The 15,637-nt window shown below is 39.5% G+C and overlaps 1 protein-coding gene across 1 annotated transcript in view; it reads left to right on the top strand.

Moving 5' to 3' along the window:
- SCARB2 (scavenger receptor class B member 2) overlaps nt 1-14,320 on the top strand; it is a 76,686-nt gene extending 62,366 nt beyond the window's left edge. The window contains exons 9-13 of the mRNA XM_077750882.1: nt 4,909-5,027; nt 6,300-6,373; nt 8,875-8,926; nt 12,245-12,403; nt 13,876-14,320. Coding sequence (XP_077607008.1) covers nt 4,909-5,027; nt 6,300-6,373; nt 8,875-8,926; nt 12,245-12,403; nt 13,876-13,914 — 443 coding nt within the window. The 3' untranslated portion in view covers nt 13,915-14,320. The remainder of the gene's footprint in view (nt 1-4,908; nt 5,028-6,299; nt 6,374-8,874; nt 8,927-12,244; nt 12,404-13,875) is intronic.
- Nucleotides 14,321-15,637: the final 1,317 nt, after the last annotated feature.

The following is a 15,637-nucleotide window of genomic DNA, read 5'->3' as shown; positions in this document are numbered from 1 at the left end:
TTGTAGTTCCTCTGTTCCATTCTTCTTTCTCTTGGGTAATGATTCTTATTTCTAGAATGCCCTGTTGTGTTCTTTCTGGGCAGTATTTTAGAAGTCCTTTTTTTTTTTTAATGTTTATTTTAGAGAGAAAGAGAGAGAGAGAGAGAGAGAGAATGTGAGCAGGGGAGGGTCAAAGAAAGAGGAAGACACAGAATCCGAAGCAGGGTCCAGGCTCCAAACTGTCAGCACAGAGCCTGACACAGGACTCAGACTCATGAACCACGAGATCATGACCTGAGCTGAAGTTAGGTGCTTAACCAACTGATCCAGCCAGGCACTCCTAGAAGTCTTAATAGTAATAATGGCTCGTGTTTACTGAGCATTTACACTAGTCACTGTTCCCTTGTCATTGTTCTAAGTGGTTTAGATATTTACATGTAGTTAATACATGTAAAGCATGAACTGATTTTATGGTCATAACTGCTAAAAAAGAAAGTGGAGAACTTGGTAATGAGAAAGAACATATCTTATTAAAAATAAATGATGATTTCAAAGCAGAGTTAGTTTTATACACTGACTGCAAATTTCCCAGTGTTTCTAAATGTCTGAGCTATTCTACTTCCTTCAATGAATGAGGCCGAATTATCACCATATTGACAAAAGCATTTTCTTCATCTTGAGAACCAACTTTAACGATCATATGTCACAAAATTAGTCACAATATGCATACTAGATAGGCATTCAGAGGCCCCTTTTTATAATTGTGGAAACCAGGGCTAAGATGGGGAGAATGATTTTTATAAAATTCTTATTTCTGAGAAAATCCCTACCCGAACTTAGGGTCTTCTCCTGTTGGTACTGTGATACTTCTTAGGCTACAAATCCTCTGTGAAGTTTCTTCAGAGAAATTTTGTAACCCCTTCTCCTGAATAAGGTTGTCTTTATCTCCTGAATAAAGTAATGTGATAACTTTTGCCCTCTTACCTAATTTTCTTGATAAATCTCCTTTTGGGGTAAGTCTGCAGTCAGCAGTACACCTTCCTGTCTTTGTCTGATAGGGCAGTGGCTCCTAGACCTGGCCTTGCATGAAAATTATCTGGAGAGTCGTTAAAAAATATGTCCCAGGGCCCACATCCTAGGTCCCAGAACTTGTATTTTTTTAATGTTTAGTTTTTTAAAATTTTTTTTAATTTTTGAGAGAGAGAGATAGAGACAGCGTGAGCAGGGGAGGGTCAGAGAGAGAGGGAGGCACAGAATCCGAAGCAGCCTCCAGGCCCTTAGCTAGCTGTCAGCACAGAGCCTGATGCAGGGCTTGAACCCACAAACCATGAGATCATGACCTGAGCTGAAGTCAGACACTTAACCGACTGAGCCACCCAGGCGCCCCCAGAGCTTGTATTTTTAACATGAGCTCCAGGTGATCCTCGTAAAGATGGTGCCTAGGCATTTGGGAACCACTGTGTGGAACGTGGAGATAAGACCAAAGGTAAATGGGAACAAGTGCCTGCTCCTGACCTCTCCTGTTTCTTACTGGATGAATGGTCCTGAAATCACACTCTGCACACTTAGTCCATGTGCCTCTGGCTCAAGGCACAAATGCAGACATATTTTTTTTCTCATTGTTTTGCTAACATTCTGCTTTCTGAAGAAGTTGATGTCAGAGTGAACAAAGATTTCACTTGCAACACTCAAACACTACAATCCTTCTCCTCTTAACTCTTCTGTACTCCCNCCCCCCCATCCCCCTCCCCCCGACAACAACATTTTGGATTGTGAGATGAGTGAGCGTTCTGGAGTCAGGTAGTCTGGGTTTGATTCAGATTCTGTTTGTTAGCATATTAGCCAAGTTGATTAAGGAGGATTCTAGACCTCAGTTTTCTCATCTGTCATATGGGGGTGACGATAACTTCCTTGGAAAGCTGTGTGGAGGTTAGACATAATGTATTTAAAACACCCAAGACAGTGTCTGGCCCTTATTGAGTTCTCAATAAATATTTAAAAATACATTTTAAAGATCATTGTAGATCACAAAGAAGGAAATTATGGCTTTGTGAAACTGTTTACTGAACAGCTTCTTCCTAAACAAAACACATGGATGTGACAGATGATATGCATCTTCAGCCATGGCTGAAGCAAATCTAAATCATTTGGCAATAAGTTAATTTCTCCAAATGTATGTTTCCCTGGCAGCAATTATTGGATCCCTCTCTCCTCTTCAATAGCACAGTCTAGAGTAGGTTTCCTTTAGTAACTTGTCTTCTTATTTGTTTCTTTTTTAAAAAACAATCTTATTGAAATATATTTGACATAGAGTATTACATTAGTTTTTGGTGCACAACATAGTCATTTGACAATTCTATACATTAACATTCACCACAATAAGTATAGTCACCATCTGTCACTATACGTTACTACTATATTATTGACTATATTCCCTATGCTCTACTACTCATCTCTGTAACTTAATTTATTTTATAACTGAAGTTTGTACTTCTTAATCCCCTTCACCTATTCCACCCAACTCCTCCAGCCACCTACCTGCTGGCAACCACCAAATTGTTCTCTATTCATGAATCTGTTTCTGTTTTTTTTGTTTGTTTGTTCATTTGTTTTGATTTTTAGATAACTGCAAATCAGTGGAATTATATGGTATTTGTCTTTCTCTGTCTGACTTATTTCACTTAGCATAATATGGTTACTATGCTCTAGGTTCCATCCATGTTGTCACAAATGGCAAGATCTCATTCTTTTTTATGCTCTAGTAATATTCCATTGTATATAGATATCACATCTTTTTTATCTGTTCCTTTATTGATGGACGCTTAGGTGGCTTCCATATTTTGGCTGTTGTAAGTGATGCTTCAGTGATCATAGGCGTGCGTGTATCTTTTCACATTAGTATTTTCATTTTCTTTGAGTAGATACTCAGTAATAGAACTACTGGATCGTATGGTATTTCTATTTTTAATTTTTAGAAGAACCTCTACACTGTTTTCCACTGTGGTTATACCCATTACATTCCCACCAACAGTGCATGAGCATTACTTTTCTCCATATTCTCATCAACATTTGTTATTATAATCTTGTCTTTTTGATACTAGCTATTCCAACAGGTGTGAAGTCATAGCTCCTTGTGGTTTTGGTTTGTGTTTCTTTGATGATTAGTGATGTTGAACGTCTTTTCATGCGTCTGTTGGCCATTTGGATGTCTTCTTTGGAGGGATGCTATTCAGGTCCTCTGCCCATTTTTTCAACAGGTTATTTATTTATTTATTTATTTATTTGGAGTTAACAGCTGTGAGTTCTTTATATATTTTGGATACTAACCGGACGTATTATTTGCAAATATCTTCAGTCTCATTCAGTAGGTTGCCTTTTTGTTTTGTTGATGCTTTTCTTTACTGTGCAAAAGGATTTTGTTTTGGTGTAGTCCCTATAGTTTATTTTGGCTTTTGTTTCCCTTGCCAGAGGAGACACATCTATAAATATGCTGCTAAGGCCCATGTCCAAGAGATTACTGCCTATGTTTTCGTCTAGGAGTGTTATGGTTTCAGGTCTCATAGTTAGCTCTTTAATCTGTTTTGAGTTTATTTTTGTGTATGGTGTAAGAAAGTGGTCTGGTTTCATTTTTTTACATGTGCCTGTCCAGTTTCCCCAACATGAGTTATTAAAGAGATTGCCTTTTCTCCATTATGTGTTCTTGCCTCCTTTGTCATAGATTAATTGGCCATGTAAGCATGGGCTTATTTCTGGGCTATTCTGTTCTGTTGATCTATGTCTGTTTCTGTGCCGGTACCATACTGTTTTAATTAATAGAGCTTTGTAGTATATCTTGAAATCTAGGGTTGTGATACCTTCAGCTTTGTTCTTCTTTCTCAAGATTGCTGTGGCTATACAGGGTCTTTGTAGATTCATATCCATTTTAGGATTATTTGTTCTAGTGCTGTGAAAAATACTATTGGTATTTTGATAGCAGTTGCGTTGATTTCGTAGATTGCTTTGGGTATTATGGACATTCTCTATTTGATTCTTTTTTTTCCCCGTCTATTTGATTCTTAAAATGAATAGGAAATAAAAAGAAAAGAAAAAATGGAGTCCTCATGTGGTCAGACCTTGATCTAGTCAGAGAATGGGCAGATAGCATGACCACACAAAGTCTTAAAAGTTCTGTATCAACGTATACAGGAGAGGAAAGCCTGTCTTAGGTAAATCAAGAAAAAAACAGAAAGCAAGTAACAAGTGCTTTCAGATGAGGCATCCTCATTCAGTTAGAATTCTGCCTTCATCACCTGACAGCTGGATGTCCCTGGGTCAGTTTTGTAACTTCTCTGAACCTCGCCTTCCTCAAATGAAGATAATAGTTTTAACTTAAAAGGGCTGTTGCAAATGTTAATTAAAATGGTGTGTATAAAGCCTTTATATTTAATAGGTTCAGTAAATACTGAAGAATAAATAATTTAGTCATGACTTCAATATATACTATGGGATAAAATAACGTTAGGGTAAATGAGATGTCAGAAAATGAAATACAAATCCTAAACTAGGAGTTGCTGAACAGAATTTTAGCCTGCCCCACCACCACGTTTACTTATGTATAGAATTTCTCCCTCCTTAGGAATCAGGTTTGTAGTCCGGAACTTTATATTCATCTTGGATTAAAAAAATTTTTTTTAATTGAACATTTATTTATTTTTGAGAAACAGACAAAGCATGAGCAGGAGAGGGGCAGAGAGAAAGAAAGACACAGTATTTGAAGCAGGCTCCAGGCTCTAAGCTGTCGGCAGAGTCTGATGTGGGGCTTGAACCCATGAACCGTAAGATCATGACCTGGACCAAAGTCAGATGCTTAACCGATGGCATCCCCATCGGCATCCCCATCTTGGACTTTTAAGAACCATATCATTCATCTCTGTTTTCCTTAAAATGCAGGTGTGCCTATTATTTTATCTTTCCCACACTTCTACCAAGCAGATGAGAGGTTTGTTTCTGCCATAGACGGCATGCATCCAAATAAGGACTATCATGAGACATTTGCGGACATTAATCCTGTGAGTACACACATCTTCCTGGTAAAAAGCATGCATTTTGTTCTGTCTACACAATGTTTACCAGTTTAGTCCCGAGCACTGTTAATATTCTGTCTTCCTTTCATATACATATTCAAATGGAGAAAACTCAGCTCAGTGCTTGTGATGCATAATCTCATGGCCTTACACGCTGAACTCAGTAGCTCTGATATGCAGAAATATCCACAAACCTGCTTTTACAGAAACACAACTGTAAAAAGCCTCTCACAGGAACAAATGAGATTGGACCCACATAGCCTCATGCCAGCCTTGGGCCTGAGCATACATTCAACTGGTGAACAACTCAGCAAGGTTGAGGACATTCTTCTACTTACTGCCAGGAGTGTTTTGGCTAAAATTTAAATATACATATTAGCTTCACTGACTTTTGGCAAGCCTCTTTCTACAAGCACTTTTGAGAGTTTATTGCATGACACTAGTAATTTAAAAGGCATTATATACACATATGCTTGAATCCTGTTTTCAAAGAGGAGAAAAACTAAAACCACAAGAAAGCCTCTTACTGTAGGAACCTAATTAAAGGCCAGGTATCTTCATTCTTGAGATTTTTGAACACATGGAATAGTAAAGAAAAAGCAAGAATGGTCATTGAGCATGGCAATGTGGACATTTCACTCTTCTATGTGAGAAATCAGTTGTCTTATCTTTTTGTGAATAATATTAGGTATTCCCCCCCACCCCCTTTTCTCTCCTAACCTTCAGTCAGTTCCTTCTCCCCAGCTGAACTGTCGGCAGGTGATTGTCACCAAGGGCTGGGCTCAGTCCTGTAACCTGAGTGCGGGGGTGAAACTGCTATGTAGGGAGATGGGTGCTGGCGCTGCTTTCCCAGCTTCGGTGGGGGTGGTCCTGTCCAAACTGGGCACCACTCTCTGGCTCACACCTTCCTCCTGCCAGGGTGCCCTAGGGTTTACTATCCAAAGTGGCAGCATCCTGGGCACAGCTAGAAAGACCCAATCTCAGGCTTCATTCCAGACCTACTGAATCATAATCTGCATATTCACAAGGTCCCCAAGAACTCATATGCGGATTGAAGTTTGAGAAACAACAGTCTACCAAGCACCTAACCCCGTTCGCAGCTCTCATTCTGTTCTGGGGTCGGTTTTCTCTTGTCCCACTCTTCCTACCAAACATGGCACCCTGGTTATCAGCACCACACAGAAATGGTGCACTATTGAGAAACATTATGTGTTTTTGAGAAATCCTAATTTTTTTTTCCATATCTCTGATTTGCAGTTGACTGGAATTATTCTAAGAGCTGCCAAGAGGATCCAAATCAACGTTTATGTGAGAAAGTTTGACAACTTTGTGTAAGTTTTACTTCTTTCTACAGAGGCAAAGGATAGCTGTGCTGTATTGACTTTCTGATGGCGTTGATGTCAGGAGACAGCCCACTTTCTAAGTCTGCTCACCCTGCCCTTCAGGGATGAGGCATAATCAGCATTTTCTTTTTTCTTTTCTTTCTTTTTCTTTGTGGTTTTTTTTTTTTTTTTTGAGAGAGAGCGCTAGTGGGCGAGGGGCAGAGAGAGGGGGACAGAGGATCTGAAGCAGGCTCCGCACTGACAGCAGGGAGCTCGATCCAAGGCTCCAATTCACGGACCCTATGAGATCATGATCTGAGCTGAAGTCAGACACTCAGCCGACTGAGCCACCCAGGCGCCCCCAGAATCAGCATTTTCATAGGCTGCCTTGGTCTTGGAATTTACTTACTTTATTTAACCAAACACGTACAGAGTGCTTTCCATGGATCACACGTTGTTCTAAGTACTTTATATACAGTAACTCATTTATTCCTCACAGTAACCCTGTGTTACCCCCGTCTTACAGATGAGGAAACTAAGGCACAGAGAGGCGAAGTAAGACTACGCAGTTTGTTCTTCCCCACTCTGTGCAATGTTTCCCTTGCCGTGACTCCAGTTGGCTCCTTTCCTGTCTTCCCACTGCTCCCACTCAGGACCAGCCATAGGCTCTCACTCGGGCAGTTAAAATAGGCTCCCGTGTCCAGTCTTTCCTCTCCATACTCCATCTGAAAAACACTACTTAATTAGGATTAGTAAATATAATATCCTGCTCAAACTTTCAATGGGAATTTTTTGGATATGAGACAATGCGTATGACTTAATATTAATGAAAAAACAAATTGCAAACCGGTATATGTCATGTATCTATTCTTTTTTTTTTGCCTATCTATCTATCTATCATCTATCTATCTATCTATAAAACTTGGTTGATTTCCCCTATCAGATTTGCCAGATTTAACCCCATATGTCACAGATCATTCTAGATCACATATGTGGTTTGCGCGAATGTATTTCTGAGGCAGTCTTGTATAGTAGTTAAGATCTAGAGCCGTAGAATCAAAATGGAATTACAATCCTGACCTCACCTTTTCCTCCTGTGGGTCCTGGGTAAGTGACTCTGAGCCATAATTTCCATGTCTTCCAGCCTGGACAGTGATGCCACCACATGGGATTAGTGTGAAGATTAAATGAGATAGTGTCCCCCAAACACCAGCTGTCAGGCTGATTCTTGGTAGAGTGCTCTGAGCTCTAGTGAAGACAGTACTTAGTGGTCTGGTCACAAAACATTCTGAGAAATGGTAGCATTGTTCTGCTGGCCATGGCCACGCCTCTGATAGCTCTTGGGAGAACAGTAATTGTTTTGATGAATTTGCTTTCATTATCTTGTGTTTTGATTAAAATAAAACAGCTTTACATACAGGGGCAACACTTGGAATTGTTAGGCTGACAGACTGGAATCTAACTTCTGATTGATAAGTGTTTGCAAAGGGTAACAAAGAAGGCTTCATAAGTTCTGGGAAATTTAATGAAATGAGAGCGCTAGAATTTTTATACAAACTCGTCTTTCCAGGCCAGTGTGCTATCACAATAAGGATGTCTGCAAAATAATCTATATTTTGTCTTTTTTAATTGAGGCATAACTGACATACAACATATGAGCTTCAAGTATACAATATAATGATTCAATATTTGTATATATTGCAAAATGGTCACCACAGTAAGTCTAGTTAACATCTGTCACCATACTTGGTATGGAATTTTTTTTTCTGGTAATGAGAACTTTTAATTTCTACTCTCTTTAGCAACTTTCAACTGGGCATTATAGTATTATTAACTATAGTTGCTGGGCTGTACATTACTTATTTTATAACTGGAAGTTTGAACCTTTTGACTCCCTATATCCATTTCTCCCACCCCCCAACTTCCAACTCTGGCAACCACCGGTCTGCTCTCTGTGTCTGAGCTTGGTTTTTTGTTTTAGATTCCACATATAAGGGAGAATAAATAGTATTTGTCTTTCCCTGATTCATCTCACTTAGTGTAGTACCCTGAGGGTCCATTCATGTTGTCACAAATGGCAAGATTGCATCCTTTTATATGGCTGCATAGTATTCCAGTGCAACCATATACCATGTTTTCTTTATATAATTGTACATCAATGGACACTTTGGTTGTTTCCATATCTTGGCTACTGGAAAAAAATACTGCAGTGATCATAGCGGTGCATATATCTTTTTGAGTTAGGGTTTTCATTTTCTTTGGCTAAATACCCAGAAGTGGAATTGCTGGATCATATGATAGTTCTGTTTTTAATTTGTGAGGAATCTCTATACTGTTTGCCCTAGCGGCTGCACCAGTTGACATTCCATCAGCAGGGCACATGGCTTCCTTTTCATCCACATCCATACCAACATTACTGCCTTTTGCTTTTTGATAATACCCATTCTAACAGGTATGATGTGTTTGATAGCTCATTGTGATTTTGATTTGTCACCTCTTGTCTTCCATAGTGAAACGGGAAACATTCAAACCATGGTTTTCCCAGTGATGCATATCAATGAGGTAAGTCCTGGGAGGGAGCCGTGGGTATGTTTTACTTGTGGAAGCTTGGGAAACTTCCATTATGATGTCGACTATTATAGCTATGTAATTTAAGATGCAAGAAAGGGGAAAAGGTGATTTTTAAGAACCTGTTTGTTCTCAGAAAATTTCTCTTTATATGTTGACACGAAGCTGCCTGTGTTTGAGATTTGAAAATGACAGAACAAAAATTTCCCTTCTCAAGAACATTATTTGGTAAAACTCTCCTTTGGGAATCTGGTTATGTAAGAAAAGGCAAAGGTGAATGAAGCAATGTCAGACACTGCTGAAGCAGAAGAAGTAGCCAACACTCACACAGATGTCCAGTTAAACCTTTCTTTGCATCTCCTCCATCTCTGAACCCCTGCCAGTTTGTAAAATGTAATCAGTTTACCATTTATTAGTAAAGGAAGAAGAGAAGAGAGTAAAATTAAAATGATTGGCAACGTTACATGAAACTTTTAAGTATAAAGTGATTAAAGAAATGAGTGAATAAAATGTGATACATCCTCATTAATTTTGATGATATACGGTTGCCTTATCTTTTATGATAGCATAGAAGTTGTTTTTTGTTTTGTTTACTTTCTGATAAACACACATATCGTGAATTATGGGACACAGATCCTGTCTTAAATTTATTATTTTTTTTTTTTTTAGTGTTTATTTTTGAGACAGACAGAGACAGAGTGTGGGGGAGGAGCAGAGAGAGAGGGAGACACAGATTCTGAATCAGGCTCCAGGCTCTGAGCTGTCAGCACAGAGCCCAATGCGGGGCTCACACTCACGAACTGTGAGATCATGACCTGAGCTGAAGTAGGACGCTTAACCAACTGAGCCACCCAGGGGCCCCGACACAGATCCTGTGTTAGTTCAAAGAAAGAAGAGTTCCCTGAAGAAATATTTCTTTCTTTAACATTGTACTCACAGAAATTTTATCAGTAAACATTAAGTATAAATTAAAGTTTTGTAAATAAAAACACATTTGGAAAGCTCAGAAAACACCTATTTAGGACACCTGTGATAAATTCTTTTCTGAATCACATACATTTACTATAGTTCTACCTCCTCAATTTCTCTCTCTCTTCCACTCAGTTTTGAGAGGGTTCATGCAGGGGGTTTTCCTCTCCAATAAATTCTTGATTGAATTTATTGGAGCTATTACCTCTGTTGTTAATAGAAGCAACTTTAAGTTTTTATTATTTTTCTCTGTTCCCTAAACAAATCTTGTTCTGTATAGAAAATTTGGTAACAGAGATTGGCAAGAAAAAAGAAAATTAAAGTGACTTTCACAAAACCTGAGTCAGAATGACATTGTTCTTGTTTCGTTGTACTCGAAAGTGTATTGCAAAATTGTCTCCGATAAGAACTCTGTAAAAAGTAATTTAATGTTTCACACTTTGTAAAACTAACATGTGCTCTTTACAGAGCATTTGGAAAACTAAAAATATATATTTTAAAAGTGAATCGCCAAACAAATACTGAATCATTGTGTTGTACACCCAAAACTAATATATTGTTATATGTCAATTTTACTTCAGTTTTAAAAAATTTTTGTTAATATTAACAACTGAATCAGTGATAAACTGCCCCTCAGAGACAAGTACAGTTGACATCTGTTTATGTTGTCGCTTAATATTTTTCTAGTTTTGATATTAAATAGTTAAGACCATAATGAAGATACAGTTTTATAACCTGTTTTTTTCATTTGGCATTACTTTGGTAGCCACATTTAAAAATTTTTGAAGGGCTTGTGATTACAATTCTAAGACACGGCTTTTATTGTTTCATAGGAAAAATTTAGGCAATATTTACCAATTTATATGATCTATTTGCAATTGCTTCTGGGTCTTCACTCTTATTGTTTGTGGAGAGGGACATGAAAGAAGGGCTTTTGTTTTAAATTTTTAAAAATATTTTATTATTTATTTTTGAGAGACAGAACATGAACAGGGGAGGGGCAGAGAGAGAGAGAGAGACAGAATCTGAAGCAGGCTCCAGGCTCTGAGCTGTCAGCACAGAGCCCAACACGTGGCTTGAACCCACGAACTGTAAGATCATGACCTGAGCCAAAGTCAGATGCTTAACCAACTGAGCCACCAACGCATCCCAGTGAGCTTCCTCCAATGAGGAAGGACCCTGTGCTGCCAGCTTATGTTTATAGTTGTGGCATATTTGAACTCCCCTCTAACTCAAACTTTGCTTTGCTTAGCTCTCTTGTTAAAGACCATATAGAGTCCAGGGAATTATGGACTAAAACCTTGTACTTTTGGTGCCTCCTAAAAAGAACTTGACTTTATCCCAAGAAAAGAAAACATTATACCTTGAAGTGACTTTGGAGACTACTCTCCCACCTTCTTTTTCCAGAGAAGGAGACTCTGACTCTGATGGGTCTTGGCCCATTATTGGAAGTACCAGCTCTAGAAACCCATCCTCTGCCTCAGTCCAGTGTGGTTTCAGCCTAAATTAAGCCTGAAGTCCCATTTGTTGTTCATACTTTTTATGAAATTAAGTGTCTTCAACCCATGACAGTTTAAGGAGATAATATCTTTGTTCTGTCTGCATCCATAAAGTGTTATTCTAGAACTTTTTCTTGGTTATCAACACCTTCTGGAACTCTGGTGAGCCTCACGACATCCCTGAACACTTTCTATTGAGACCTCTGGTCTTGATTACTAGAGATTTAATCAAGACAGTAATTCTACCTTCCACATACCATTGTTGGAATGTTTCATTCACTCAATCAACTGACGTTAATTCAGTACCCACTGCATGCAGAGTGCCATTCCTAATGTTGAGGTGACTGAGATGTAAGTCTTGCCATTGGGAACCTCACAGTCACAAGGAGACCAGACAGACAGTTATAATGCAGAGTGCGTAGTATGGGGGATTTTAAGGAGTGATATGGAAGTGCAGTAAAGGGACCTCTAACCAGGTCTGAGGTAGCCAGAGGAAACTTGTGGATGGAAGTGATGCTGAGCTGGAATTTTAAAGGATGAGTTGGAGTTGTCTGATACAAAAGATGGTACTATTTCATTATTTTTCAATATTTTTTCCCTACTATTTTCAGCCTATTTTGAAAGTAAGACATGTCTTCAGGAAAAAAAAAAAAAAAAAAAAAAGGAAGATGTTAAGAAATGCCCCCTCTGGTTATCTAATTTATAAATGGGGTTTTCAGTATCTCTGGTTAGCTAACAGGAAAACTTACCCAAATTATGTTTAATGATTTAGAAGAAAGATACAGCAAAACCTTTACACCCTGGATATTTAGTAATCTGGGGAATACATTTTCTTGCCTTCCAGAGTGTTCTCATTGATAGAGAGGCTGCGAGTCGACTGAAGTCTGTGATAAACACTACTTTGATCATCACCAACATACCCTACATTATCATGGCGCTGGGTGTGTTGTTTGGTTTGATCTTCACCTGGCTTGCATGCAGAGGACAAGGATCCATGGATGAGGTGAGCAGGGGCAGGAGGAACTTCTCTTTTACTGGGTGACCTTACCTGAGGAAGCCAACTGTGCTTCGCCGAAGGGCTGTCAACAGGCTGGTTCATCAGGGTGGATTCTGAGGTTTTATGCTGGGCACAGTGATTTCCTGGTTATATTACTACTAAGCCAAATGAGATGCAAGGGCAGTGTGTCAGAGAAAGAGGGGTGATGAAACGGTACAGGCCAGTTTGGGCCTCTCTTGGCGGGCATGGAATCCCTGTGATTAAGCTTGATGTTTCTGAGAATAACCTGAAAGGAGAGGAAGAGTATTTAACAGTAAACATCTGGGCTTTGGTGTGTCAGCCTGCCTATGTTCAAATCCCAGTTCTGCCACTTGATGGCTGTGTGACCCTAGAAACTGTGCCTCAGTTCTTCATCTGGAAAGTGAGATAATAAGTGAGGCTCCCTTAGTAGTTTTTCATGAGGATTAGATGATACAGTAAAGAGAAAGCACTTGGCCCAGTATTAGCATTTACAGTAAGAACTCAATAAACATTAATTATGTGACACAACAATTACGAGATTATAGAGCAAGGCAACCAGAGACCTGCTTGGAAAGAATCCGTAATATATCCATCACTCAGTCATCATTGGATAAGAAACGATTGGCCCAGCAGAGCAGTAACTTTCCACAGAGAAGGGAACATCACCAAATTGTTGGGATAAACAGTTAGGCTGGCTTCCCTAAGTGACCATCAGGCCAATCCAGCTCAACCTTCAATGTCTTTTCTGTGAGAGCCTTTCTTAAATTTTCAGCAGCTTCCCTTTTTGCAACAAAGGCTCCTCTCCACCCCCAGCTGCTTCAGCTGCGTGTCTGAAGCAGATGTGACGTAGGAAATGAAATGGGTTGAAACCATCTGAGTAATGTTACCTCAGTTCTACATTCTTCCACTATTTCTCTTAACCTATGCCCATCAGGCTAGTGGGAATTAGGTATGAGGCAATTATTTTGGCATTTCTAGCTTTGGATCTCACTTCCAGTCTGACTTTATACAGTCACTGAGATTTTCACAAGCACAGGTGAAAGCCCGTGTAAATGTTATCACTGCTCCTGCGTCGAACCATTTTCATGGATTCAGCAAGCGGGCAATGACTGAGCGCCCACCGCTCTGAGACATTGTTCTCTGGTAGGTTTCAAACCAGGAAGGAGCAAATTCAACGGAGTCTGATGAGAGTTATAGCCTTGGTCAGCACAGGGACAGGTACTGCTCTGGTATCAAGGGTGCGGGTGGTCAGAGCAGGCTTCTTCAAGGTCAGGGCTGAATGGGAAAGAAGAGGCAGGCCAAGAGAGAAGAGAGCTGAGTGTGACGACTGGCCTCCTTTCAGTCTCTCCTCCGTCCATCTTTCTCTGGCACCCTGTCCCCCAACTTTTCACATCCTGGGAGAAATTTCTGATGTGAATACCTGACTCCTGACGTTGCTGTCCTCTTCTGAGTCTCAGGGAACTGCAGATGAAAGAGCACCCCTCATACGAACCTAACTGTGGCCTGAGCTTGGGAAAGGAACCATGTGAGCTGTCCTCACCTGGACCACAATGTGCGGAAACTATCCATGTCTTCATGGGCATGGTGCCTGCTGCAGAGAGGAGGGAGGAAACCCCGTGCTGGCAAGTGACGAGAACATTCTGGCAGAGGTTAAAGAACAGACTGACGTGGTTGGCCATTAGGCTTTATAAAATTGTTTTGTTTTTCTTGTGTCTAGCAAGTATTTAATAAACTCTTGTATAGTAATTTTTTTTGCTGTTGGGTGCTGGTAGCTCCAGAATTTTGTGACCACTGTTGTGGTTGAAATGTGTCTGCATCACTTGTTAATGTTCCTTGGTCTAACCTTATTCAGTATGCTTCATTTACCAAACTTTGTGCTCAAAATATATAAATCTTCTTTTATGTGGCATTCCTCCATTCATTTCACCCCCCAACAGAAGTCAATAAGAGTTCGGAACCCAGGGTAAAATAGTAGCCTCATTCAATACATCACTAAAATGCATCTGAATTTCCCTTTTTAAAAAGTTACATGATCATATTTCGTATGCTAGCCTTCAGTTCATAATTCCTCCAGGAAAGTAATTCAATCTTTTGACTACTTTCAAACTGTCTGGGAACCAAGCAGGGAAGGGGTGGGGTGGGCTGAGGTATGCAGTGGGACGATAACCCTCAAGTTGATTGATAGTGATAAGCACCTGAGGATTTTTTACTCGTACCTTTGTGAATGGAGAGAATGCACAGATTATGTTGGTGAGGACAAGTACAGATATTTCATAGGAATAGAAGTAAATGCTAGTTATGACCTTTGTGGGTAGTTTGTTGTTTTTTTAATCAGAAGCATCTCGATGTGGAAAGGTGCTTCTGGGAGGAATCATCAGTAACTGATTTTTTCCTCCAGTCACCCTTGCCAAATTTGATACTCTATTAATTTGCAATATTATTGCGAGACTTTGTAAAATTATTTATGAATATGAGAACTCCATCCATCCACAGCCTGTTACACATACATTTTGGGAAGTCTGACTGCACTAACAAGATGTTTCTTCTGGGGAAGTCTCCTTGGGAACTTTGAAATTGTTTTTGTAAGTTGTTTTTCTTTCCTCACATTTGGTCTCTTCCAGTGTTCTGTGGGTCACTGTCACTTACTGAAGAGAGAAAAACGTGCCCTACACTTCCTGTGACAATCATTTTGCTGACAGAATGAATGATGGTGTTTTAAAATATTGCACAAAAAATGCTTTAACGGAAGGTCCCTTGGGCTCCAGAAGCAGAGTCTTCTCCTCAGAAGACCTCTTGACTTTGAATGAACCCTAAGTCAGTCAGATAGGACCACCATATGTCACAAAATCCAAGCCCGTTTAAGAGCATTTTCTTTGACTAGTGAAGTTCACCATTCATTTTTGATCAGGAAACCTACATAGTTATCCAGCAAAAAGCACATAGAATTTCTTAACAACCGAATCATCTTAAAAGATTTTCTGTATAAAACTGGAGTTTAATGTAAGCAAATGAAGAAAACAGCCATGCGTTTCACAAATAACAGCTGCTGATCCCTGTATAGAGGTAATAAATCCCATCACTTGCCCCAATTTCCTTCCCTGTACACTAAAGCAACATGTGATATATTCCCTTCTTGAAGGGGCAATTCATTAAACATTCACCTTCTCTATAAATTAGGATAGAATCTGTTAATATCCCAAATCACCAAAATGTAAAACA

This window comes from Crocuta crocuta, unplaced genomic scaffold (genome assembly GCF_008692635.1).
Source record: "Crocuta crocuta isolate KB4526 unplaced genomic scaffold, BGI_CrCroc_1.0 scaffold1, whole genome shotgun sequence".
Taxonomy (NCBI): Eukaryota; Metazoa; Chordata; class Mammalia; order Carnivora; family Hyaenidae; genus Crocuta; species Crocuta crocuta.
The sequence above is the reverse complement of the archived record's forward strand: the minus strand, read 5'-3'. Positions and strand labels throughout refer to the sequence as shown.